Raw genomic sequence first — 25,608 nt, 5'->3', positions numbered from 1 at the left:
TCTTTATGTATATACTCTGTTTCTCTGGAGAACCCTGACTAATGCACATAGGAAGTTGGGTCCCTGACATTGGCAGAGGTAAGAGGACACTCCTGGAGCCCTTGTAAGATGTGGGTGGTCATGGTATGTGTGTCTCTAAATCGTGGAGAGGCCTCTGTATAATGTTGGCTCAGGGCCTAGGATCCGAGCTTCTGTTCATCTCATAGGAAACAAGGCCAACGAGAGTGAGCTGTGCTGTCCCATTGCTGTCCCACCGGTTAATCATCTGTCTCTTCTCTAAATACCAGTTGAGAATTTAAAAAGGACTTTTTTCTCTTCCCCTCCCGTTTTGCAGTTTGTTGATCTGATTGGTTCAGTGGTTCAGGAAGCCATCTCCAGGATAATACTACTGTACATTTACTTGTTTGTATGCCATTTTACAGATGACAATGTCAAGAATCACGTCATGCTGTCACAGAAAGAGCACTGACACTGGATGGGGAGGAGGAAAGGTTCCCACACTGGCTGACGAATACCATAGTCACTCTCCTTTCACACATTCCGACCTCAGATACACTGTGTATTGCACAATAGTCTTGTTTCAAAATTCAAAGCCTGCAAACCTTTGGAATGGGAAGGAGTATGGATAGGAGACTGGTTCTAGAAAGAGGAGAACCAAGAACAAAACCCAGCTCCACTACTAACTGCCTGTGACCTTGGGCAAGACCTAAAACCTCTCTGGGCAACCTCTTTTAGCTGAACCATCATACCGGGCTTCCCTTCCTGCTTCTGCTCTACGTAGGCACCACCACACTGCAGGCAGAGAAGGGCCAGTGACCTCACCCCAGCCAGCAAAGCAGGCCTATTAATAGGGCCCCAGGCTGCTCTGGCTTCCCGTCTTGGGCGCCCCCAGGGCCGGCTGGCGCCTCCTTGCTTGCTCTCCCCGCGGAGAACTAGCGGAGCTGACTCCCCCTACACTTCCGCCTCCCTCTCTGGTCTCAGTCTCCAACAGGAAGGGTGGGCTCTCGGGGAAGCACAGCCTAGAAGAGCAGTGATATTGGCTTTAAGAAGAGAAATTGAGAAGAAAACAAATCTCGACTCCTCCGCTCTCACTCAACCTGTCGTCTTCCCGGGGGACAGAGGTGGCCCAGACGTGTGCAGAGGAGCAGGAAGGACGCGCCAAGCTTTTGGCCTCAGGTGAACCAAGTGCAGAAAGTGGAGAAAAAGTATCCCTCGCCTGATACCACGCCCCTTCCTCCCCCAGTCCCTAGTAAAGCCTCCGGACAACCTCTGTATAGCGACTCCCCAAGTCCCATCTACTCCGAACTGTTAGGCGAGTGTGGACACCGCCCGCATTACCCTCGGTTCCAGTCCCCGCCCTCAGAGGAGGGGCTGCAGCCCTCAGGGTCAGAGGCGGAGCAGACGGCTGGGGGAGCGCCGGCACCAGGAGGAAGTAAGCTTTCGGCGGGCGAGGGCTGTGGATCCCTCGGGGAGCCGGGACCGCTCACCTGGGCCCGGCCCGGCCCGTGGAGATGGGCTCGGTCTCCTCCGCGCTGGCGCGGTCCCGCAACGCCGTAGTGCAGTCGGACTCGTCGCCACCGCAGCCTGAGGCGCCACCGGCTGCTCCCGTTGCTCTCGGAGACCCATTCGCACTCCCTAAAACTCAGAGGCCGGAACTCCGGCGTCGGGAGACACCCTCCTCTCCCGCAGCCTGTGAGGCACAGCCCGCGGCGAGGCGTCACGAAGAGCAGGCGAAGTTGACGAGGCAGGAGCTGTCCCCGGTGCTGAAGTGTGCGGCGAGTATGTCCCAGCCCTGCTGGCCCCGAAGCCGCAGCGCGGCGGGTGAGTTTCCTTATCTTGCTTAAGAATCTCGGAGAGCGGCTGCCTAGAGACTTTGGGGGAAAAGAGAAAGCACTATCTCCCAGCAGGATTATGCTTTTCTCTTCCTCTTGCCCATAACTTATTTTACAAGTTAGGATTGATTTCTGGGTTCAATAGGGGGTTATTTCATTAGGCCCATCTTTCACAGAGGTTTAAACAGTAGCTGGCAAGATAGTTTACACCCTAAGGATCCCTTTCTCCAGCTTTGTACCGGCGCCGGCACCATAGGGAGAAGCCTTCCTTGTTGTCTTGGAAAGGCTAGGTAAAAGAAATACCTTTTCTCGTTTTCTCCCACGAGAATTGGGAAAAGGGCCAGAGATTCCTGCTTGTCCAAAACTTAGTTACACGTGTGAAAAAGGAAGCCAGCATTTGAACCAGTCTCTTCTGAAAGGACTTGAGGTGTGCAGTTGGGGGAAGACTTGCTTTTAGGGTAGACAACATACGAGAAGTAAAAAGAGCACACAAGATTTGAAGTCAGAGGTGGAAATGCTTTCATTGTGATCTTGGGCAGGATACTCCCCCTGTGCCTCCGGTTTTTCATCTGTGACACAGGGATGATAATAATTCCATCTCACTAGGGAGCTGGAAAATCTGACCATACAATGTAAGAAATGCTGAGAAAACTGTAAAATGCTATGCAAATATTCAGTGTTACACATGAACCAGATCTTTGAACATCTTCAGCTGAGGGAATAGTGAAACTTAACTCACTTTAAAATTTTTAGTTTGAGATATTCAAAGATTCCATTTAATAGGGGCAGATCTCTTCTGCCAGTGTTGTGCAAGTGGGAGGAAAACGCCTTAGTTGGTACATGTGATTTTAAAAATCTCATACACTGGAAATGTTGCTAAGTACATCTCTGGCCTTTTGGTCTCATATATGAATCCTCATTTCTCCCCAAGCAAGTTTGTGGTGCTCACAGAGATGGTCTGTTGACTTTTCAAGGATTCAGTAGATTAAGTCGACAATGAGGGGGACTGGCTTACATTTTAACTTACTGAAAGATGAGGATCCATATATTCTTATTCCCTTGAAAGTTTTCAGAATGTTAGAAGAAGACACAAACACACTGTCCTTTCAAGGGGAGATTTATCATTGTAAAACATGTTCGTTTCTTCCATCCAAAAGACACGCCTTTGTGGTATTAAGTTCAATTACAAACATATGTAACCATTAAAGGATATTACCATATTAATGGAAAGAGAATCAGATCAGGAGTCAGGACACCTGGGTTATGCTAAGCTCAGTATCCTTGGGCAGGCTACTTACATTCTAAGCTTGTACAGTCTGCTTTTTAAAAATGAGTACAGCCAGGTCAGCCAGATGTGGTGATCCCAGAACTTTGAGAGGAGAAGGTGGGTGAATTGCTTGAGTTCAACAGTTCAAGACCAGCTTGGGCAACATGGCAAAACTCCATCTCTCCCCAGTATTCAAAAAATTGGCTGGGCATGGTGGTGTATGCCTGTAGTCCCAGCTACTTAGAGGGCTGAGGTGGTAAGATAGTTTAAGCCCAGGAGGTTGAGGCTGCAGTGAGCTGAGATCATGTCACTGCACTCTAGCCTGGGTGATAAAGTTAGACCCTGTCTCAAAAAAAAAAAAAAAAAAGAGTACAAATATAGTTACACCATTTCCTATGCCATGAAGCTCAAAGGAAATTATGGAGGCAAAAATGGTTGTGTGTAATAAATATAGTACAAGAGTAAGGCATTATTAATGAAAATTAATATTTTTAAATGTGTAGATGCACATTTAGTTTTTATAAAATCTGTCATCATCCACCAATATAGGATGAAACATGGGCTTCTTTGTGAAACTCTTTTATATAATTTTTGTGTGTGTAGGGATATCAGTTCAATTACAAACATATGTAACCATTAAAGGATATTACCACATTTTTTCCCCTCCCTCCTTCCCTCCCTCCCTCCCTCCCTTCCTCCCTTCCTTCCTGCCTTCATTCACTTTTTTTGAGACAGGGTTTTGCTCTGTCACTGTCTGCAGTGGTGCAATCACATCTTACTGCAGCCTCAACCTCCTGGGCTCAAGCAATTCTCCCACCTCAGCCTCCTGAGTAGTTGGGACTAAAGGTACATGCCACTATGCCCAGTTAATTTTTATATTTTTTGTAGAAACAAGATTTTACCAGTTGTCCAGTCTGGTATTGAACCCTTGGGCTTAAGCAATCTGCCCAGGTCGGCCTCCAAAATTGCTGCACCTGGCTATTTTTCTTCTGCTTTCACTGGTGTGGGCAGAAGATTTGGACATTGCAATTTATTCATACATTTATAGTGGCAGAAAACCAGTTTCTAGGAATTTTCATTGAATCAATTTCTGTTCTGGATTTGATGACACCTTAGAAATACTTCTAACTTTAACTTTTTGATTATACAAGAATTTTTTTCAATCCCTTCAATTTTATTTCATAAGAAATATATGCAATTAAAAATTACATTTTGAGTTTTATGTCACCTAGGATACTTATGCAAGGTTATTCGATTTCTATATGTTGATCTTTTTTGAAAGAGTGGTATTTAAGCTCACATTTTTGAAGAGTGGTGGGTTTAGATAGCTGGAATTGCAGATGAGGCTCATTTTTAACATCTGTAAAAATGAAATGAGTTGTCTTTAGCAATGAAGCTAGGTGGCCTTCTGCTGGACTAGATTGAACTTCTCCAGATATTGTGTGGAATAGCACAGAACTGGGAGTAAACTATCCATGCTGCAATCTAAAGCTTGTACTTTGTAAGCCAAACTGAATATCTATATATATACGTATGTGTAAGTATATATACATAAACAGTATTGCTGGATGCTATTTTATGAGATTGTGGGATGGATGCTTTTTTCATCACTTTACAGATGAAGACATTGAGGCATAGAGAGGTTAATTAGCTAGTCACATAACTGGTAAATGACACACTTTAAACACAGGTCGTCTGGTTCTAAAACTATATTTTCTTATCCTTTTCTCTATGCTGCTCATGTTAAATTCTGTGTGCTTATTTTCCTTTTGTTAACCCTTTAGTTTATTATTTATTTATTTTTATTTTATTTTTGAGACAGGCTGGAGTGCGGTGGCACCAACTTAGCTCACTGCAATCTCAGCTCATTGCAACCTCTGCCTCCCAGGCTCAAGCAATCCTCCCATTTCAGTCTCCTGAGTAGCTGGGACTACAGGCATGCATCAACACACCCAGCTAATTTTTTGTATATATTTTTTGTAGAGACAGGGTTTCACCATGTTGCTAGGCCTGGGCTCAAGTGATCTGTCTGCCTCAGTCTCCCAAAGTACTGGGATTCTAGGCATGAGCCACTGCACCCAACCTAGTTTATTGTTAGCAATGTCTTTTGAAAATTTTATCTTGTTCCAGATATGGTCAGAGGAACCACGGGAAAGTATTTTAGTCCTGGAAGGGAGGTTTCAGAGTATTAAGAGAGAAACAGTCACCTTGGGTATTACTGGGGTGGTAATTAAAGCCAGGGAACTTTAATGGGGAAGTACAACTCAGGGTACTGAGTCAGCTGTCTCTCCTCCTGGAAATTTAACTGCTTTGAGCCTATGGGATTTGTTATGTTAAGGATGTTCCGCTACTCCTTAGGCATCACGTTGTAAAGATTAAATGAGATAAGGTGCCAAAGCCCATGTGGGGACCTGGTGTATGTCAGGGGTGGATGTTTTGTATGTTTGTCCGTTTTCAAAGCTTTGTTTTCAGACCTCACTAGTGGGAAAGAGGAAGCAGTTTAGCACGTTTTCAATGAGAAGTTACCTCAGAATAAACAAATAATGAAATAAAACACATTAGAAACAGTTAACAGCTATTCTTTTATTGCCTAATAATCTGGAGTTGATTATGAGGGGCTCCTAGCTTTTGTAAGAAATTCCTCTGGTTGCAGAGAGATCTTGACATTATTGATTAAAGTGGTTTTTTTTTTGGTTAACAATCTGTGTATTAAAATTATTGAAGCTCTTTTACTTTTCAGTTGCTTTTTTTGTCTTGCTCCTCTAATATTTTGAAAAGGGTGTGTCAAATGCTGATTTTGAAGTGTTGCCACTATTCATCAAATAGCAGTCTTAGAGCATTGTCTTGCTGACTTTTGCTTCTTGGTTTCCGTCTATGTCTTCTGTGACTCTTGATGACTTTACCACTATTTGCCTCTAGCTGGGTCCTCTGAGACATTAGGATCAGTGAATTTCAAACATTGGTGTTTATCAAAATCGCCTGGAGTGATAATTCCAGCAGCTCAGGCTTGTTGCCATGAGATAGGACTAGAGTCTTAGTATTTTATCCAAATTTCCCAGGTGATTCTGTTATCAGCAAAGTGTATATCACAGTCACCCAGAAGCCTGCTAAAACACACAATCCTGGGACTCTCCTCTTGAGTTTCTGGTAAGTCTGACAAGCAACCTGAGAGTTGCATTTCTTCTTTCTTTCTTTATTTTTTGGGACAGGGGCTCACTCTGTTATCCAGGCTGGAGTGCAGTGACACAGTCACAGCTCACTGCAGCCTCAACCTCCTGGGCTCAAATGATCCTCCCACCCAACCTCCTGAGTAGCTGGGACCACAGGTGCAAGCCATTACACCCAGATAATTTTTTTTTTTTTTTGTAGAGACAAGGTCTCACTATGTTGCCCAGGCTGATCCTGAACTTTTGGGTTCAAGCAATCCTCCTGCCTCAGCCTCCCAGAGTGTTGGGATTACAAGTGTAAGCCACCACACCTGGTCCTGAGGGTTGCATTTCTGACCAGTTCCCAGATGCTGTGGATGCTGCTAATCAAAGGGTCACACTTTGAAAACCACTGTTCTATGAGTAGAAATCACTGGGAGGGCAACTAGCTATTGGGTGTATTTTGTTAGCCATTATTGAGTTCTTGGGATCTGGGCAGTGCTGTGGAGGAAAGAGATTCTGGATTCATGTCAGATTATTTATCCAATCTCTCTCCTTCACCTCGCTAGCCCTTTTGCAGCCACTCTCTTGCCAATTTCTAAAATATCAGGATACTTATGAAGCTTTTAATTTGGGATTAACATTTTGGGGTAAATTTTAGCTGAATTGAAAAGACTGACCAATGTGAAAATAAAACAAAACTTTTGTGATATTAAATATTGGTGTGTGCAGTCATAAAAAAGAATGAAATCATGTCTTTTGCAGCAACATGGATTTAACTGGAGGCCATTATCCTAAGTGAATTAATACAGGAATAGAAAACCAAGCATCTCGTGTTCTTACTCATAAGTGGGAACTAGACATTGGGTCGATATGTACATAAAGATGGCAACAATATACACTGGGGACTACTTGAGAAGGGAGGCAAAGTCAGGGGAAAGGGTTGAGAAACTACCTATTGGGTACGATGCTCACTACCTGTGTGACTGCCTCTCAATTGTACCCCAAACTGCAGCATCATGCAATATGCCCAGGTAACAAACTTGCACATATACATCTTGAATCTAAAGTTGAAATTACAAACAAATAAAAAACAAAGATTAAAAAAAATAACATTGGTGTGTAGATGGTGAAGTAGTGACACCACCTGTGCCTTAACCCTCGACATTCATAGCACCTGCAATGTGTGTCCCTGTGCCGAGTTAATCTAAACAGACACGAGCAGCCTTCTCAAGCTTATGTTAGTGACAGGCAATACTGATGAGAACGCACTGTGATGGGCAAGTGTGGGGCCCCTGTGGGTGTGGCATTCCCTCTAGGAACTGCTTTCGCCAACATACACACTTCCTTTCATCTAGAATGCAAGTCGGAGTCCCAGAGTCTTATCAAGGCAGAAAACTCTCAGGCTCACTTTCTTTTGATTCTCTTTCCTGGCAGTTACTAGAGTCATTGCTTTCAAAGTCAGTCTCAGTTTGGGGCAGAATCAAGTAACCTGCTCAGCCGCCAGTGGTACATTTGCTCCTACTGGGTGGAAGATGTGGGGAAGAAATGCTAGGAAGCTTCTGTCCTGCACTTTACAGCTTAGAAAATCCCTAGACAGCCTCTTTCACATTTGATCTTCAGGACAGTTTTCTGAGGTAGATAGGACAGATGGCCTTATTGTTCCCCTTTAATAAAGGAAGGGAATTTAAATCAACTTTTTATTTATTATTGATGACATGCTTTATCCTAGATCACTTGCAGTTAAACTTTCAGGAGTCCCATTATTAATTCTTCCAGGCTGCATGGTGCCAGAGAAGGAGGCTCCGGAATCTTGATCCTGGGCTCCCATACTTCCTGGCTATATGCACTAATTTCTCTGAACCCATTTTCTTATCTGAAAAATGGCAATGGTGTTGATCTCACCTAAACAAGGCAATTTCTGCAAGGTACTTGGCACATGCCTCGGGGCCTGCTAGTCATTTAGTCAATATTGATTATAGGCACATGAACAGTTCAGCCACGCAGGTGAGTCTGATTTGTAGTCCAGTTCTCCTTCCACAATGCCATGATGATTCTTCAGTGAAAATTAAGCAACAACTGGAGCAAGGAAGATGGGGAAGAGAGAGGGAGTGGGATGACAGAGAGGCTGAAGGCAGCAGGGAGGCCAGCAAAAGCCACAAAGCAGTCCATGCGGCCTTAGAGGGTTGGGGCCCTAGATCACCAGCTTCTGGGGTAGGACCCAGTCCTACATATTTATGTCATTCTTAGTGTTATATTTTCTGTAATTTACTCAAACTATTCAACCTAGATAGTGATGTGTGTTAGTTTTAATCTGCTTTCTAGGGGTGAAAACCCTAACTTTAAAAAATACCCCCACTGTAGTGTTCACAGCATCCATTTGAGAGTCTAAGAGACTGAGAACTGGGATCAGGTGAGATTATGGAGGTTCAGGGCTTTAAAAATAGTATGCACACATCAGACACTGATTTTTGTGGAATGGCTGAGATCAGGAAAACGGACTCTCACGTTGAGCCACGGTTGGCAGCAATTGAAGCTAATGAGCAAATCTTACAGGAAACAGATGTGGACTCTGCTCAAACTTGCCTTTCTCAGATATCATCTCCACTTTAAACTCCTTGAACCTGGGTAAAAGATATTTAAAAAAAGATTTTAACCAGTTATTAATTTTAATTTGTCAAATGAAAAAACACAAATGATACCTTGCATTTGCACAGTTTTCACATTACTTGAACCATTACAATCTTGCTTGAATCTCATAACAAACCTTTGAGGTAGCCAAGACAAGCACTATTATTACCTGCCCCCCCCCACCTCCTTTTTTTGAGACAGAGCCTTGCTCTGTTGCCCAGGCTGGAGTGCAGTGGTGCCATCTTGGCTCACTGCAACTTTCACCTCCTGGGTTCAAGTGATTCTCCTGCCTCAGCCTCCCTAGTAGTTGGGATTACAGGCCCATACCACCACACCTGGCTATTTTTGTATATTTACTAGAGACGGGGTTTTGCCATGTTGGCCAGGCTTGTCTCGAACTCCTGACCTCAGGTGATCTGCCTGTCTCAGCCTCCCAAAGTGCTGGGATTACAGGCATGAGCCACCACATCCAGCCTATTACCCCATTTTTACAAACGAAGAAACTGAGGTTCGGAGTAGTGCCAGGACTTGCTCTGGTCACACAGTGGACAGAATGAATTAGGGTTAGAAACCAGATCGTGTCCTCTGTGTGTGCATCTACAACTCCGCACTGGCTGTGTTTAAGCTGTCACTGTGGAGCACAAGCTCCTAGACAGCAAGAGGCATGCTCTTTTGCATCTATGTAAGCAGCAAAGCCCTGGGTTTTTTCCTTCTCAGCCAAGGAAAAATGTGGCCAAGTTGCTAAATACTTGTCATTTCCCAGAAGGAGGGAGTCGAAGCCCAGGGCTGGGCAGCCACTGCCAGGAAGGATGGGAACATTCTTTAGTCTAGAAGTAGCAGGAGCCTGCCGTGCCCTCCACACACTGCCAGAACAGTAAAGAATTTCAGGTTTCTCCTCAGATGACTGGATTTTTGTGAAGCTACTAATGAGGTCACCCCATACCCCAAGGGCTCACTCTCCCGACAGAACTGAAGTTAACCCCTAAAGGAGCCTTCCTGGGTAGAGAGGGAGTACTTAGAGGGGCTACTTTTTGTTGCTCTCTAGTATTTTCTATACCTACTATTTTTTGACTACTCTTTTTAGCAAGTTCTATCTTATAAATATTCTGGAGGATACTAGGAAATTGTTAACTTGAACAATATATGAATTAAAGTAGAAGTCTGAATTCAGTAACAGGCTCTTTCTTCCAAGGTTTGCTCCCCCATAGTTTCTTCTCCCCAACTTGTAGATTTCAGGAGGATTCCGTCAGGTTGCCATTTTTTTCCCTGCCAGTCAGAGTACTGGGCTCCCTTATTGATGTCAGAGATCTTCCTAAGAGACCTCAGTAAAACCGAAGACAAAATGGTAAAAAGAAACTATTAGATCAGTACATCCATAACAGATTCACTTATTCTTCTTGGTATCTGAGTGGGTTTTGCTTGCAGCCCAAATGCTCCAGGAATTGGGTGGTCCTAATTTCCATGCTGCTTTGTAGATTATATGGCAGGGCAGTTCAGAAAAGGTTTTTAAAGCCCTGTCTGGCTGCTGTTTGGGACTTCTGTTTGTTTGTTTTTTGTTTGTTTGTTTGGGACTATTACTTCCTGGACTTTGACATCCTAATAACTCAGTACATTCTTCTGGCCAAGAAACAAAATATGTTACAAATATGAGGGCATCCCTTCAAAAGTAAAGCCTCTGTCTCGAAGGAAAAAGTGAATCTTACTCTTGAAATGTGTGCTGCTGTATCTTCCCATATCTGATTATTGTCATGGAAGGATGCTATTTTGAAAGTAATCAGTGACTTTCTTTTTAATAGTTGAAAAAGTACAGAGAAAACAATCATATCATTATATTTCATAGGAACAATATATGTTAACATTTATTGAGCACTTACCCTGTGCCAGGCACTGTTCTAAGCATACTTTATGCACCAGCATTACACTAAGAGATAAGTGCTATTGTTATCTCCTTTTCTTAGATGAGGACACCGAAGCTTGGAGAATTATCTGAGGTTGCACATCTAGTGAGTGCTGGGGGTGGGATTTGAACCCAGGTCTTAAGTACTGTGCTGAACTGCCTGAGACATTAGTAGTAGCTTGAGGCTGATAAAAAAAAAATTGACCAACTTGCTGCCATGCAAAGAAATAGTATGTGAGGAGGACCATAGTATTGGGGAAGTTTCCAGAAGTAAGGCTGGGTGTGATGGTTCACACCTGTAGTCCCAGCACTTTGGGAGGCTGAGGTGGGAGAATCACTTGGGCCCAGGACTTTGAAGCTGCAGTGAGCTCTACATACTACTGCATTTTAGCCTAGGTTACAGTGTGAGACCCTGCCTCAAAAAAAAAATTTCCAGAAGTACATTTTATAGTTATCTTTCATTATTTTAATGTTGTTGCCTAGATATAATTGGGAAATAAATTGGTGGATTGACAAGAGATGGCATTCAAATTACTACTACATTGAGTCAGATGATTTCTGTTTGGTTAAAGTTGAAATACAAGTAAAATAATAGAATTATAATATCGAGAAAAACTTGAGATAAATGAAGAGAGCTCCTAAAAGATCATCACCTTAATACAACAGATACTTTGATGCTTGCTTATGACCCTCTCTTTTTTTATGTGCACAGTATTGCACATAAATTGGGATTATAGTACCAAAACTTGGGATTATAGTATCAAAAAACCAGAACTTTTCCCTGGGAGTTAATATTGCTTAACAATTACAAGGGCAGGCTCTGCAGTGAGACAGATGGAGTTAGAATCTGGGCTCTGCCCTTGATTAACTGGGCAAGTTACTCAAACTCTGCAGATTCCTCATCTGTAAAATGGGGATGGAAACAATTCCATTTATTGAGTTGTTTGTGAGTTTAAGGGTTTAATGCAAAGCTCTCAGAGTGGTGGTAGGCACAGAGTCAATGCTCAACAGATGTTTTTAATTATTAGGTGTGTGAGATTTTTATTAGCAGTGGTGGGACATTTTTAGTAGGGCTTCCTTACAACTAGGGCTAAGCAGTTATCACTGGTTTAAAAAAAAGTCACCACTTTCTAAAAGAAAGCCGTTACAACTGGGATTCGCTCCTGCTTTGTACCACCAGCTTTGCTGGGTGCCCTGAGCATTTCTTCTTGGTTTGGGGCCTGTGCCACAGAACCGACTATGCCCATCGGGACCACTCTCATGGTAACTGCTTCTTGCAGCTTTGGTCTGTTTGGGCACACAATCTAGATTAGTCTGTTCTGAGAGAGGCCTTGTTCTCCTGAGTCTGAGCTGTGTGTTGGCTGGGAGAGCCAGGCATGGGGTGGGTGTTTATGACTAGCTCCCAGATGTGGCGTCTCTCTGGGCCTCTGTAGACCCACTGGCCGGTTGCGTCTTGGTCTCTCCCAAGGTCACAGCTTTTTACTGTTGGCAATTCCTCCTCATTTTGAGATGACACCCTTTCCTCCTTGCTCATTCCCCTGTAGACCTGTTCTGATTTAGAGAAGTGTGTTTTAGCATACAGACGTGGCCCCCAGACAATTTTTTTTCAAAGAATGTGTGCAGACCCCATCCTGAGCCTGAGCCTGAGCCTCGCTCCATCTCTCACCTGCCCCAATTCCTGACAGCCTCCCTGAGCTTCAGCCTGTCTGTCACCCCATGCTCACCTTCCCTACACCTTGAAGAGACTGTGGACTGAGTGAGGATCAGGAATGAGTGGGTGGCAGGGGATGAGGCTAGCTGATGATATTGCATGTATTGTTTAACCACAAGCTTTAAAAAAAACAGTTGACCACATTAAAACCACCATGTCAAAAAGGCTATGAAGTGGCCATCAGAATGTCTTGAGATGCCCAGTGCACTGGTCTGTTTCTCAGTAGGGAGCTGGCCTCTTGGTGAAACCCCTTCAAGCTTACGTTGTGAGTTTCCTGGAGGAACAGGGACGGGGGATGGCTCCACATCCCTCCCTCTTCCATGGCAGGGAGCACTCAGAGTCCCTTCTCATTCTTACCCTTGAATATGAACGTCCAGGGCATTCTCTGAGCACCTGCTCAGCCTGTGCGTCCAGGGGGACTCAGAAAGCGGGGGTTCTGGGAGGACTCTCCAACCTTAGATGAGTTATACTCAATGTGTCCTGTCCAGGCCCAGGCCCTTACATGTCAGTGCTTGTCAGCTTGTAAATCCGTGAGCTCATGACCAACTCCCAGGCTCTAGCGGCAGGCACGTCAAGTCACATCACATCTGAAGGCTGCCTGGAGGAGGCAGGGGTGTACTGGCGTCGGGGAGGGCACAGCTGCCCCTCCACTCCAGTGGAGCCTGGCACCTGGGTCCTCTGTGCTGTGCTCCTGGTAACACCCTCACTCCCCTCTCAGAATTCTCAGCTCTTTTCCCTAAGAGCCAGCTCCTGCCCAATTCAGGAACGAAGGGGTTGGAGGGGGCAGTCTTCTTTTGCAGGGATTTTATTTACTCTTCATGTGACCTTGGAGATGACTAGCTTATAAGCCAGCCAGCCAGAGTTGTTGCTTTTTCCATTCTGTCACTTTTTCCACAGCCATACTAATTGTGGGCTCCCCAGGGAGAAGGAAAGGAGGTAGGTGCTTTGTTCCCTGGCCCCTCTCCCACCTCCAGCCTTTTGTTTTGTTATCCCCAGTCCTGGGATTCAGGTTCTGTAATGTAGGGGAAGGGAGGAGGGTGAGAGAGGCTGGTGAGGAGGGGTTCCAGACTCCTGCCTGCACTCCAGACTGCTTCTAAAGATGTCCTGTAATGAAATGATCCCCAATATAAGGCAGGCCCTCTTTCTTCCTCTTTGAGAAGATTCCTCAAACATGTATTTTTAAATTTAAAAAAAAATATTTATTTATTTATTTTTGAGAAAGAGTTTTTCTCTGTTGTCCAGTCTGGAGTGCAGTGGCGTGATCTCGGCTCACTGCAACCTCCGCCTCCCGGATCCAAGCAATTATCCTGCCTCAGCCTCCCAAGTAGCTGGGTCTGTAGGTATACATCACCGTGCCTGGCTAATTTTTGTATTTTTAGTAGATACTGGGTTTTGCTATGTTGACCAGGTTGGTCTCAAACTCCTGACCTCAAGTGATCTGCCCACCTTGGCCTTTCAAAGTGTTGGAATTACAGGCATGAGCCACTATGCCTAGCCCTGTTTATTTATTTGTAGAGACAGCAGTCTTGCTAGGTTGCCCAGGCTGATCTTGAATTCTTGGCCTCAAGCAATCCTCCCAAAGTGCTAGGATTAGGGGCATGAGCCACTGGGCCTGGCCAAAAATGTATTTTCTTAAATGACCTACTTGAATGTACAGACTTTGAAGAGGCTAGAAAAAGGTTCCATGTGTTCTTTTAATATTTGTCCTATTACTTTTGTTACATCTATTTAAATATCTCTGGTTGCATCGAATACATTAACTTAGAATATTACTTTTCCATTTTATACTCCATAAAACAATTTTACTGAATCTTGTTATAAGCGTTTTTTTTATCACCGGCATCATTGTTTTCTCTAAAGCTATTTCCGAGTCATCTTCACCTGTGTCTCAGTTGTTTGCATTACTGCACTTTTTGAATCAGTGAATGATGCTGTCACATCTTACAAGGGAAGCACTGATAACTGTTTAGGGGTCAGTCAGATTCCTCTCTCCACATTTTGTGAAGCTGGGGTTCTAATCAGCTGGAAAGGAGGGACCTGACGCTACTAAATGCCAGCTTCTTTCATATTTCAGTGTGAGTTGAAAATGGTTTCATTCTCTTTTAAAAAATGGACACTTGTTGCAAAAATGTCAAATAATGTGAAATTAGTACAAAGAATGAAGCACAAACAAACTCATCAGCTAAAGACAGATACTGCGAATGTTCTGGTGAACACCATTCCAAGCATCTCTTTAGGCACATATACACATACTGTGTATGTATACATTTTATACAAATGGTATCAGATGAAACATGCCATTTTGTGGTATAATGCTTTTCATTTTTATTTTGTGGGCAATTTTGGATATAAATATGGTTACACATCATTATTTTTTATGAGTACTCTTCTGCATAGGTAGTATACCTCTATCTTTCATTACTTTTTATTTTTTAATTTTTCCTTTTTTTTTTTTTTTTTTTGAGGCAGGGTCTTGCTTTATGGCAAGACTAAGCAATCCTCCTGCCTCAGCCTCCCAAGTACTTGAGACTATAGGCACACACCAGCATGCCTGGCTAATTTTTAAACTTTTCATAGTGATGGGGTTTCACTATGTTGCTGTGGCTGATCTTGAACTCCTGGCTGCAAGTAGTCCTCTTGCCTTGGCCTCTGAAAGTACTGGGATTACAGGCATGAGCCAATGCATCCAGCCTCTTCACACTTTAATTGATGAAGTTTGGGCTGTTTGTAATTTTCTTTATTATAAACAATTCTGTGATAAACATCTCTGGATTCTGAGACATAGTTATAATGACCTTCTCTAATCTTATCCAAGGTTATAAAGAAATTTTTCGTGCTGTTTTTTTTTTTGAGACAGAGTCTCACTCCGTCACCAGGCGCCAGGCTGGAGTGCAGTGGCCAGACCTCGGCTCACTGCAACCTCCTCCTCCCGGGTTCAAGCAATTCTCCTGCCTCAGCCTCCCCAGTAGCTGGGACTACAGGCACGTGCCACCATGCCCAGCTAATATTTTTTGTATTTTCAGTAGAGATGGGGTTTCACCATGTTGGCCAGGATGGTCTCGATCTCTTGATCTTGTGATCCACCTGCCTCGGCCTCCCAAAGTCCTGGGATTACCGCACCCTACCGCTTTTTTTTTTTTTTTTTGAGATGAGTCTCACTCTGTTGCCCAGGCTAGAGTGCAGTGGTGCCATCTCGGCTCACTGCAACCTCTGCCTCCCAGGTTCAAGTGATTCTCCTGCCTCAGCCTCCTGAATAGCTGAGATTACAGGCATGTGCCACCACACCAGGCTAATTTTTGTATTTTTATTAGAGATGGGGTTTCATCATGTTGGTCAGGCTGATCTCAAACTCCTGACCTAGTGATCTGCCCACCTTGGCCTCCCAAAGTGCTGAGATTATAGGTGTGAGCCACTGCGCCTGGCCTTTCATGCTTTCTTCTAGTTTTTTTTTTTTTAAATTAAAAAATAATGTATTTTTTACAGAAATAACAATCTTTACTATTTTAATCTTTGTTTTTTTTTTTTGAGATGGAGTTTTGCTCTTGTTGCCCAGGCTGGGGTGCAATGGTGTGATTGTGGCTCACTGCAACCTCTGCCTCCTGGGTTCAAGCAACTCTCCTGCCTCAGCCTCCCAAGTAGCTGGGATTACAGGCATGTGCCACCATGCCCAGCTAATTTTGTATTTTTAGTAGAGATGAGGTTTCTCCATGTTGGTCAGGCTGGTCTTGAGCTCCTGACCTCAGGTGATCTGCCCACCTCGGCTTCCCAAAGTGCTGGGATTACAGGAATGAGCCACCGTGCCTGGCCGATTTTAATCATTTTTAAGTGTTCAGGTCAGTGGCAGTAAGTACATTCATAGACATTGTTGTACAACCATCTCCAATATCCATCCATAGCATTCTTTTCATCTTGGCAAACTGAAACTCTGTGCCTATTAAGCAGTAACTCCCTATTTCCCACTTCCTGAAGTCCCAGACAACCACCGTTCTCTGGTGGTGTAAATTCTCTCAAATTTACTTTCTATCTGTAAATTTGATTACTCTGGGTCCTGCATATAAAGTGGAATCATATTGTATTTGCTCTTTTGTTACTTACTTCACTATCATCGTGTCTCAAAGATTCATCTGTGTGGTAACATGTGCCAGAATTTTTCTTCCAGTATTAAAACATTTTATTATTAAGATTTAAAACATACAGCAAGGTTGAAAGAATTTTATAGTAAACACTCCTATCATCTACCACCAGATACAGCCATTAACATTTTACTATATTTGCCTTATCACATATCTATTTATCTATCCATTTGTCTACCTATCCCTTCATTTATCTTATTTTTTGTATATTTAAAATTAAGTTGCAGTTGCCATGCATTCACCCTATATAAGCCCACAAGCATACCACTAACTAGAGTTTGATATTTGCTGATTTTTTTTGTTTTGATGTAAAATTTATATACAACAAAATGTGAAAATCTTAAGGGTACATTTGCTGAGTTTTGAGAAATGCATACACTTGTGTAACCCAACCTCTATCAAGATACAGACCATTACCGTCATCCTGGTGAATTTCCTCATGACCCTTCCCAGTCAATCTCCGCTGCACTCCCATCCCTAGGTGTAATGACTATTCCAATTTTTGTTCCCATGCTGTTAGTCTTACTCCTTCTAGAATTTCCTGTAAATGGAATCAATCATAGAGCACAAATGCTATTGTGTGAGCTCTTATGCTGCATGTTTTTGAGATTCATCTCTGTTGATGTGTGTGTCAATAATTCATTCCATTAAATTGCTGAACAATATTTCATTGTATGACTATATAGTTATGTCTTGCATAATAAAGTTTTGGGCAATGATGGACTGCATATATATGTCCTAGAAGATGCTAATCGAGTTGAAAACTTCCTGTTGCCTAGTGACATCACAGCTGTGGTGGTTATTTACGTGTTTGTGGTGATGCTAGTGTAAACAAACCTGCTGTGCTTCCAGTCACATGAAAGTATAGCATTACAATTATGTACAGTACATGATACTTGGTAATGATAATAAACAACTATGGTACTGGTTTATGTATTTGCTAAAGTTTCTTTTTTTTTTTTCTTTCTTTTTTTTTGAGACAGGTTCTCACTCTGTCACCCAGGCTGGAGTGCAGTGGTGCAATTTCCGCTCACCGCAACCTCCGCCTCCTGGGTTCAAGAGATTCTCCTGCCTCAGCCTTCCAAGTAGCTGGGATTACAGGCATGCACCACTACGCCTGGCTAATTTTTGTATTTTTAGTAGAGATGGGGTTTCACCATGTTGGCTAGGCTGGTTTTGAACTCCTGACCTCAGGTGATCCGCCTGCTTCGAACTCCCAAAGTGTTGGAATTACAGGCCTGAGCTACCATACCCGGCCATGTTTGCTCTACTTTCAATCCTTATTTTAGAGTGTACTTCTACTTATTAAAAATAGTTACCTGTAAAACAGCCTCAAGCAGTTCCTTCAGTAGGTGTTTCAGAAGAAGGCATTGCTACCATAGGAGGTGACAGCTTCATGTATCCTCTTGTCTTTGAAAACCTTCCAGTAGGACAAGACGTGGAGATGGAAGACAGCGATATTGATGATCTCGACCCTGTGTAGGCCTAGGATAATGTGTTCATGCCTTAGTTTTTAAACAAAAAAGTTTAAAAAAAATTTAAAAATATAGCTTATAGAATAAGGATATAAAAAATTATATTTTTTGCACAGCTGTACAGTGTGTTTGTGTCTCAAGCTATGTGTTATTACAAAAGAGTCAGAAAGTTAAAAACACAAAGCCTATAAAGTAAAAATGTTACAGTAAGCTAAGGTTAGCTTATTATCGAAGAAAGAAAAAATCTAAAATAAATTTAGTGTAGCCTGAGCGTACAGTGCTTATGAAGGCTACAGTAGTGTACAGTAATGTCCTGGGCCTTCACATTTACTCACTGTTCTCTCACTGACTCACCCAGAGCAACTTCTAGTCCTGTGAGCTCCATTCACATTAAGACCCCTATGCAGGTGCACCATTTTAAATCGTTATACTATATGTTTACTCTTCTTTTTCAGTGTTTAGCTATGTTTAGGTTCACAAATGCCATTCTGATACCATTGCCTGTGGGATTTAGTACTGTAACATGCTGTACAGGTTTGTAGCCTAGGAGCAGCAGACCACACCATACAGCTCAGGTATGTAGTAGGCTGTGCTGACTAGGTTTGTGCAAGAGCACTCTGATGTTCATGCGATGATGAAATTGCCTAGTCCCTGTTATTAAGTGATGCCTGACTCTACTGTAGTTTGCTCATCTACTTCTAATCTTTTTATGATTTGATTTGACTTTCATTGAATTTGGTTTGGAGTTTATCCTGGTGAACAACGTGAGGCAAAAGTTTAAATTTTTCCAGATGCCTATTCGTTTGTCTCAACGGTATTTATTAAAATGTCCATTTTTGCTCCATAGATTTGGGATGCTAAATTTATAATACAGCAACTTCCTGTATACACTTGGGTGTATTTCTGGATTGTCTATTCTGTTCCATTAGTCTTTGCATCAGTCAGGTAGGTTCCTGGTAGGAAACAGAATTTTGCTCAAATGGTTCAAATAAAGTTTAATGAAGGTGTAGTAAGGGTTAAGGGAACCTATAAGGAATGTTGAAGCATCCAGAGACTAGCAAAGGTGGGCAGCCATCACACTTGTGGCCCTGAAGGAGAAGGACTAGAGTAGAGTTATCAAAAGCCTGTGAGAGCTGGAACCTGGAGAAGGGGGTGCCTAGCAGAGGTGGGGTATGGAGGGAGCAGAGCCACTGCCCGGGAAACAGGGAGGCACAGGAAGAAACACTCTCAGCTCTCTCTTCTCTCAGCCTCTGATCTCTTACCAGTGCCTTCCATTGACTGAACCTATAGGAAGCCAGAGGGCAAAGGAGGTGAGGACACAGGGCAAGGCAGAAAAGAGAAGAAAATGATGGGTGGGTAATGGCCAAGTGGAGAAAAAGCAGCACAGACCACTTGTCTGTTCCATGCCAGTACCATTCTGATCTAACTGTTGAGGTTTTAGTAAGGCTAGTTCCAGCTCATTGTCATTGTTTTTCTTCCTCCTCCTCCTTCCCCTCCTTCTTCCTCCTCCTCTTCCTCTTCTTCTTTCTCCTCCTTCCCTTCCATTTCTCTTCCTCCCCTTCCTCACCCCCCTCCTTTTGCTCTTCTTTTAAATTTAGAGATGGGGGTCTCACTCTGTGGCCCAGGCTGGAGTGCAGTAGCCGGATCATAGCCCATTGCACCCTCTGCCTCCTCGGCTCAAGTGATGCTCCCACCTCAGCCTCCTGAGTAGCTAGGGCTACAGGTGCATGCCACCATGCCCACCCTGGTTGGTTTTTTAAAACTAATTTATATTAATTTTGTACTGCTCTATCTTTCTGAACATTCCTATTGTTTGTAGTAGTTTCTTGGTACATTATCATGAGTTTTCCAGATATATAATCACATGTAATAGTTTTATGTGGTTATTTCTAGTTTTTATGCTTCTTTTTCTCTTGTTTAGTTATATTCATAATTACATTCATGTTATCCCTGGGACCGGGTTAACTGGTAATGGTGAGAGTGAGCCTTCTTGTTTCTGACTTTTATGAGAATCTGTATTTGTGTGTGTATATGTACATATACAAATATGTATATATATATTTATGGAGAATAATTTATACTATATTAAGGAATATAATATTATGTTAAGAAAATATATGTGTGAATATATGTGTGTGTATATATGTGAAATTATTCAAAGATTCCTATTTTATTTGGCTTAAAAAATTAGCAATAGGCGTTGAGGTTTGTCAAATATCTTTTCAGTCTCTCAGGAATCAGTACGACTTTTCTTCTTAGATCAATAAATACAAATAATCAATAGATTTCCAAATATTGAACCATATCTTCCTTTCTAGAATGAACTTTACTTGGATATGACATAATATCTTAATATTCTGTTGCATTCTATTGCTTAATATTTTATATTGGATTTTTGCAGTGATATTCTTCACTGAGATTTGTCATTAGTTTTTACTGTGTGTAAAATATTTTTATCAGGTTTTGATATCAACATAACACTCTCATAAAAATAACTTGAAAGTTTTCTTTTTTCTTTTCTTTTTTTCTGAGACAGGGTCTCTCTATGTTGCCCGTGCTTGAGTACAATGGCACAATCTCGGCTCACTGCAGCCTCTACCTCCTGGACTCAAGAGATCCTCCCCCTTCAGTCTCTCAAGTAGCTGGGACTACAGGCACATGCCACCGTGCCCAGCCTAATTTTCTGTGTATTTTAAGAGATGAGGTTTCGCCATGTTGCCCAGGCTGGTCTCGAACTCCTGGGCTTAAGGAATCTGCCTGGCTTGGCCTAGGATTGCAGGCATGAGCCACTATACCTGGCCTTTCCTTTTCTTTTTATGCTCTAGAAAAATTTAAATACCACTGAAATTACCTGCTAATTGAAAGTTTGCGTAATTCTGCCAGAAAACCTTTGGGCTTGGTTCTTTTTTAGGAGGCAGTGTTTTGACAACTCTCTGCTTCTTCTCCAGAAACTGGATCACTTAAATTTTTGGTTTCTTCTGAGGAGTCTATAGGCAAATTCTATTTTCCTAGAAAATTTTCTTTTTCATCTAGATTTTAACTTTATTAATTTAGAGTTGAGTAGTCTTTTATGCCTCTTTTTTAAGATTTACTTTTGATGTTTTTGAGACAGAGTCTCACTCTGTAACCCAGGCTGGAGTGCAGCAGCCTGATCTTGGCTCACTGCAACCTTCATCTCTGGGTTCAAGTGATTCTCCTGCCTCAGCCTCTCAAGTAGCTGGGATTACAGGCACCCACCACCATGCCTGGCTAATTTTTTTACTTTTAGTGAAGATGAGGTTTCCCCATGTTGGCCAGGCTGGTCTCGAACTCCTGACCTCAAGTGATCCACCCACCTTGGTCTCCCAAAGTGCTGGGATTACAGATATGAGACACCATGCCTGGTCCTTTTATGCCTCTTTTAATTTTGCTTAATGTTTAAGCAGGATACAGATGAGCTCCTCCACCAGATATTCACAGAGAATGGGCTGTGCATATTCCTCTCAGGCATTCCAAGTTCCTGATTTCTAGATTCTGCTGTTATTTATCTCTCCCCTCTGTGTGTGGTTGCCTGCACTCACTCCACTGCAGCCTCATTGGATGCTGTCCTGATTCCATCATTCCCATAAATATCACTGACTCAAGATTGTGAGTGTAGCAGTTAACGGAAGCTTTAGGGACGGAGCAGGCAGGTCACAGTACAGCAGGCAACTTAAAGCTGTATATTACATCCTCTGTTCTTTTTTTAATGTAGCCTCTTGGCATACCTCTTGTTGCTTTGCTCTTTTCTCTTTCCTGCCCAGTATCATCTTTCTGAATCCTGAACATTCTTCTTACTTATTAAAGAGACTTCTCTAGTTCTCTTATTCTTACTCCTTCTCCTCCAGATAACATTCTGGAACGTGTCTTTTCACACTTAAAAACAGTGAACCCCAGAAACAGTGGGACAAATGCAAATCTCTCTGAAGACTTTATCCCTGCAGTTCTGCTGTTGCCTGGGTTTGAGGCTCCCACTACCTGTACAATCTGGGATACTGTACGACAGAAGAGGAGCTGGCTTGGTGGTGCCCTGGGATTCAGGCGAAGGAAATAGAGACACTTGCTGGAGAGCTCGATCCTCAACCCAGACCCCACATGCTCCATAGATAAAGCTTTGATGAAATAAACACTCCATCTAAAATTACAAACCTCTAAGGCAACAAGCCACCCTCAGCTGAGATATTTTAAGTGAGAAAAGCAAGATACCTAGAAATGTACATAGTAGGATCCTATTGTTGAGAAAACACACTGGCTCTCTCAAACACACATTCTGCCAAAGTGGTAGGCAGGGGTGAGGGGACACCATTGATCTCAGTAACCCAAGATCTCTGTGAGCTTGCACGTGATTAGATGAGCATCAGCAAAGTACAGGATCCTTATCAGCTGTTCCCATGGCTGATCTCAAGGGAGGTCATTGCAGGAAGAGGAGCACTGGGGAAGGCAAACATGACAGAGGCCTGTGCAATGCTGGCTCATGCTGCTTCTTCCCATCCAAGTTATCATCCATGCAGTGTTTTGATTGGAGCATGTTCCTCCCTCTGTCCAGCTGAAATTCAGAAATGACAAAATGAAAAAATTGTGTCAATATAACACAGTTGACAACTTTTTCCTCCCTCTGTCCAGCTGGGTTTTGTTTGTTGGCTTGTTTTTGTTTTTTAACTTCCAGTTACTTGTGCGATGGGGCTGAGTGGTGGGGTAAGGAAGTGACTCCTTTGGCATCATTGGAAAGTTTCTGAGTTTAATGTAAAGCATCCCTGAGTCTCACCAGGGGTGGGAGGCCACAGCCCTCCCTATACCAGCTGTTCAGATGCAGGGTTCCCATCCTGTGCAATCTGGGCTCTTCATTTCCAATATCCACCCAGGCACCCTTATGCAATTTGGGGTTTGGACTGGAGAATGTATTTCCCCGCTTCCCTGTCTCAGCCAAGAAACATCAAACTGACAAGGAGCACCCCACAGTGCCACAAGCATATGCATTACACATAACTGGAAACCCTTCTGAAAAATATTGCTTTTCATTAATCTTGCTCAGCATTTTGTGCAATTGGATTTTCTGGATTCTAATTATTATTTTTTTGCATTATGGAGGGGTTTTGGTGTAAACGTCAATATATTTTGCTGAACAAGAGGAAATCTGTAGCCAGCTTTGAATAGCATTTTTTCCTCCCTCATATACTAGAAATAGAAGTCATCAGTGGCATCTGGGGAAAATCAGTGTCCTTCTCTTTATTGTTCTCTCTATGGTTTGTACCTGAATGAATTGTACTGAAAGATTGTACTTATTCTCCTCACCAACCTGGAGCCCCGAGGAGGTACTTTCTTTTCTTTTTTAAATCCCAGTGCCTGGCACTGGGTTGGGTTCATTGTCGAGTTTAAGATGTGTGGTGGAGGAATTCACAGGAGCCTGATGGCGCAGGGAAAGACAGTAGATGAAACCAACGTGTTCATCCTGGTTTTGCCTCTAGTTTGCTTTTAGACCTCTGTGGGGGTAAGATACCTACCTTCTCTGGAAATCTGTTCCTTTTCTATAACATGAAGATACTAATACCTGTAACGTCTACCTCAGGGGATGTTGAGTTTAGCAAGGACTGTAATGGACATGAAAGGTACTTTGAAAAGTATACTGAGCTACATGGCAGTGACTTATTGCTGTAATGCGTGAGGGATGGGTGTTCATCTAATGGATACACAGCTACACTAATAGGCTTTTGACTTCCATCCAACCTTTATAGTGGAATACATATCCTGCAAAAACTCTTCTTATACATTTCTAAAATAATTGATAAAGCACAGCAAACATCTTTCTAAATGCAGAGCTGAGCTTGCAGGAAGTTAAGGGAAACTCTCTTGGGGGCCAAAGTAGTAGGCAGGGGTGAGGGGACACCGCTGATCTCAGTAACTCAGGTTTTAACCACTCTGGAGAACGGGACACAAGTCCTCAGCCTCAACTTAACTGGGGAGTTGCAGGTGAAACCCCTGGGTAAATCTAGGACCCTCATGTAGGAGCATGCTAAAAGAAGTTTTGCTCACCAGCAATAAGAAAAAATAACAAGTTAGGCTGGGCGCGGTGGCTCATGCCTGTAATCCCGGCACTCTGGGAGGCTGAGGTGGGCGGATCACCTGAGGTTGGGAGTTCAAGACCGGCTCTTCAAGCAAGTCTTTTACCGTCCTTTTAGAGAAGACGTCTTGCTCTTTTCTTTTAGAAGGAGAGAAATGGACATAAGAATGTCCTGCTGCAAATGTCACTTCCTGTCCCCTCAGCCCTCCTCTCCCAGAAGCTAAGGAGCTCACAGCGGTCCCTCCAGCCAGACAAGCCACATCTGGGAGGCCAGAAGCACAGTGGCATTGACAAGAGCATGCATTAGAGTGCCATCACCCAAGAGTAAGCAGCAAAATCAAATGGGGTCACCAGCTGGGGACAGTGACAGAGAGACAGGTGCCAGGCTAGAGCTTTTCTCATCATTACCTTTTCTCTCCATTTTTTAAGTACCAGAATGGTTTCTGTCCACCTGAAACCCAAGGATAAAGTGAAGCAGTTGATGCCAGGGCAGGGGAGAAGGATGAGGAAGCCCGAGTGGAACAAATGGCTACTGTAGCACAGACACTGCATACACGGGACCTCACTGACCTCACTGCAGCCTCAGAAACTGCTGTGGCTTTGTCATTTTCCCAGTCCAGAGATGAGGAATCCAAAACTCATGATTACTGCACAGTCAGCAAGTGGTAGGTGTGGACCTGGCACTCTCTGACTTAAAGGCCCATGTTGATGTGATCTCACACCTTACCACCAGATTCACTGCTTCCAAAGGTAACTTTGGTGCCCAGACAAGGGGGAGGACATGCAGGAACAGTGGCACTTACCAGAGAGGTGAGGGTCAGGGCTGAGGGTGGGCTGACTTCTCTCCGAGGGGTCAGTCATCAGGGATCCCTTGCTCTGTGGCCCTGGCTCTGGGTCTAGCAAACCTTCCTCTGGAGCCTTCCCTGGGACTGCAGAGTCCCCCACAGCAGGAATCCAGTAGACTCCAGTCATGGGCTCTGTGGGGGTTCCCCTTGGGGCTGAAGGGGCAGGCTGGCTAAGGGTCATGGGTGAAGCTTCCCGTGAGAATGGTGTGGTCGTGGCATCAGGATCTGCAGTGCCGGACTCAGTGGACAGCAGGTTTGACTGTGATGATATCGAAACGGCACCGAGTCCCAGTGAGTCCAGCAGCCCCACTACTCTGCAGAAGGGAACTTAAGCAAACATTTGGCAGTGTTAGAATTTTGTAGCAAAAATATAAAACATTTGCTTAAAAAAGTCTACAGACTATAAAAGGATGCTCTGTTTTCAACAAATCTGTTGTGAATTTGAAAACCTACACTTAAGAGACTGAGGGCACAGAATGTGGTGTTGGCGTGTTCTGTGTTGGTGTGTTGGCCAACAGCAGGAAACACACATATGGAAGTAGAAGGTAGGTTTCACAGTGATTGCACCTGGCGTTTGCTCTTCCAAGTCAGGGGG

General features: G+C 43.4%; 1 protein-coding gene across 1 annotated transcript in view; it reads right to left on the bottom strand.

Moving 5' to 3' along the window:
* LOC105705254 (rho guanine nucleotide exchange factor 11-like) overlaps window positions 1-25,194 on the bottom strand; it is a 79,652-nt gene extending 54,458 nt beyond the window's left edge. Inside the window, 4 exon segments of the mRNA XM_064372104.1 lie at window positions 750-792; window positions 956-1,019; window positions 1,339-1,690; window positions 24,972-25,194. Coding sequence (XP_064228174.1) covers window positions 750-792; window positions 956-1,019; window positions 1,339-1,690; window positions 24,972-25,194 — 682 coding nt within the window.
* Window positions 25,195-25,608: the final 414 nt, after the last annotated feature.

This window comes from Aotus nancymaae, unplaced genomic scaffold (assembly GCF_030222135.1).
Source record: "Aotus nancymaae isolate 86718 unplaced genomic scaffold, 86718_ANA_hifiasm-v0.15.2.pri h1tg000348l, whole genome shotgun sequence".
Taxonomy (NCBI): domain Eukaryota; kingdom Metazoa; phylum Chordata; class Mammalia; order Primates; family Aotidae; genus Aotus; species Aotus nancymaae.
Note: the sequence above shows the minus strand (reverse complement) of the source record. Positions and strands in the feature narration are given on the sequence as shown.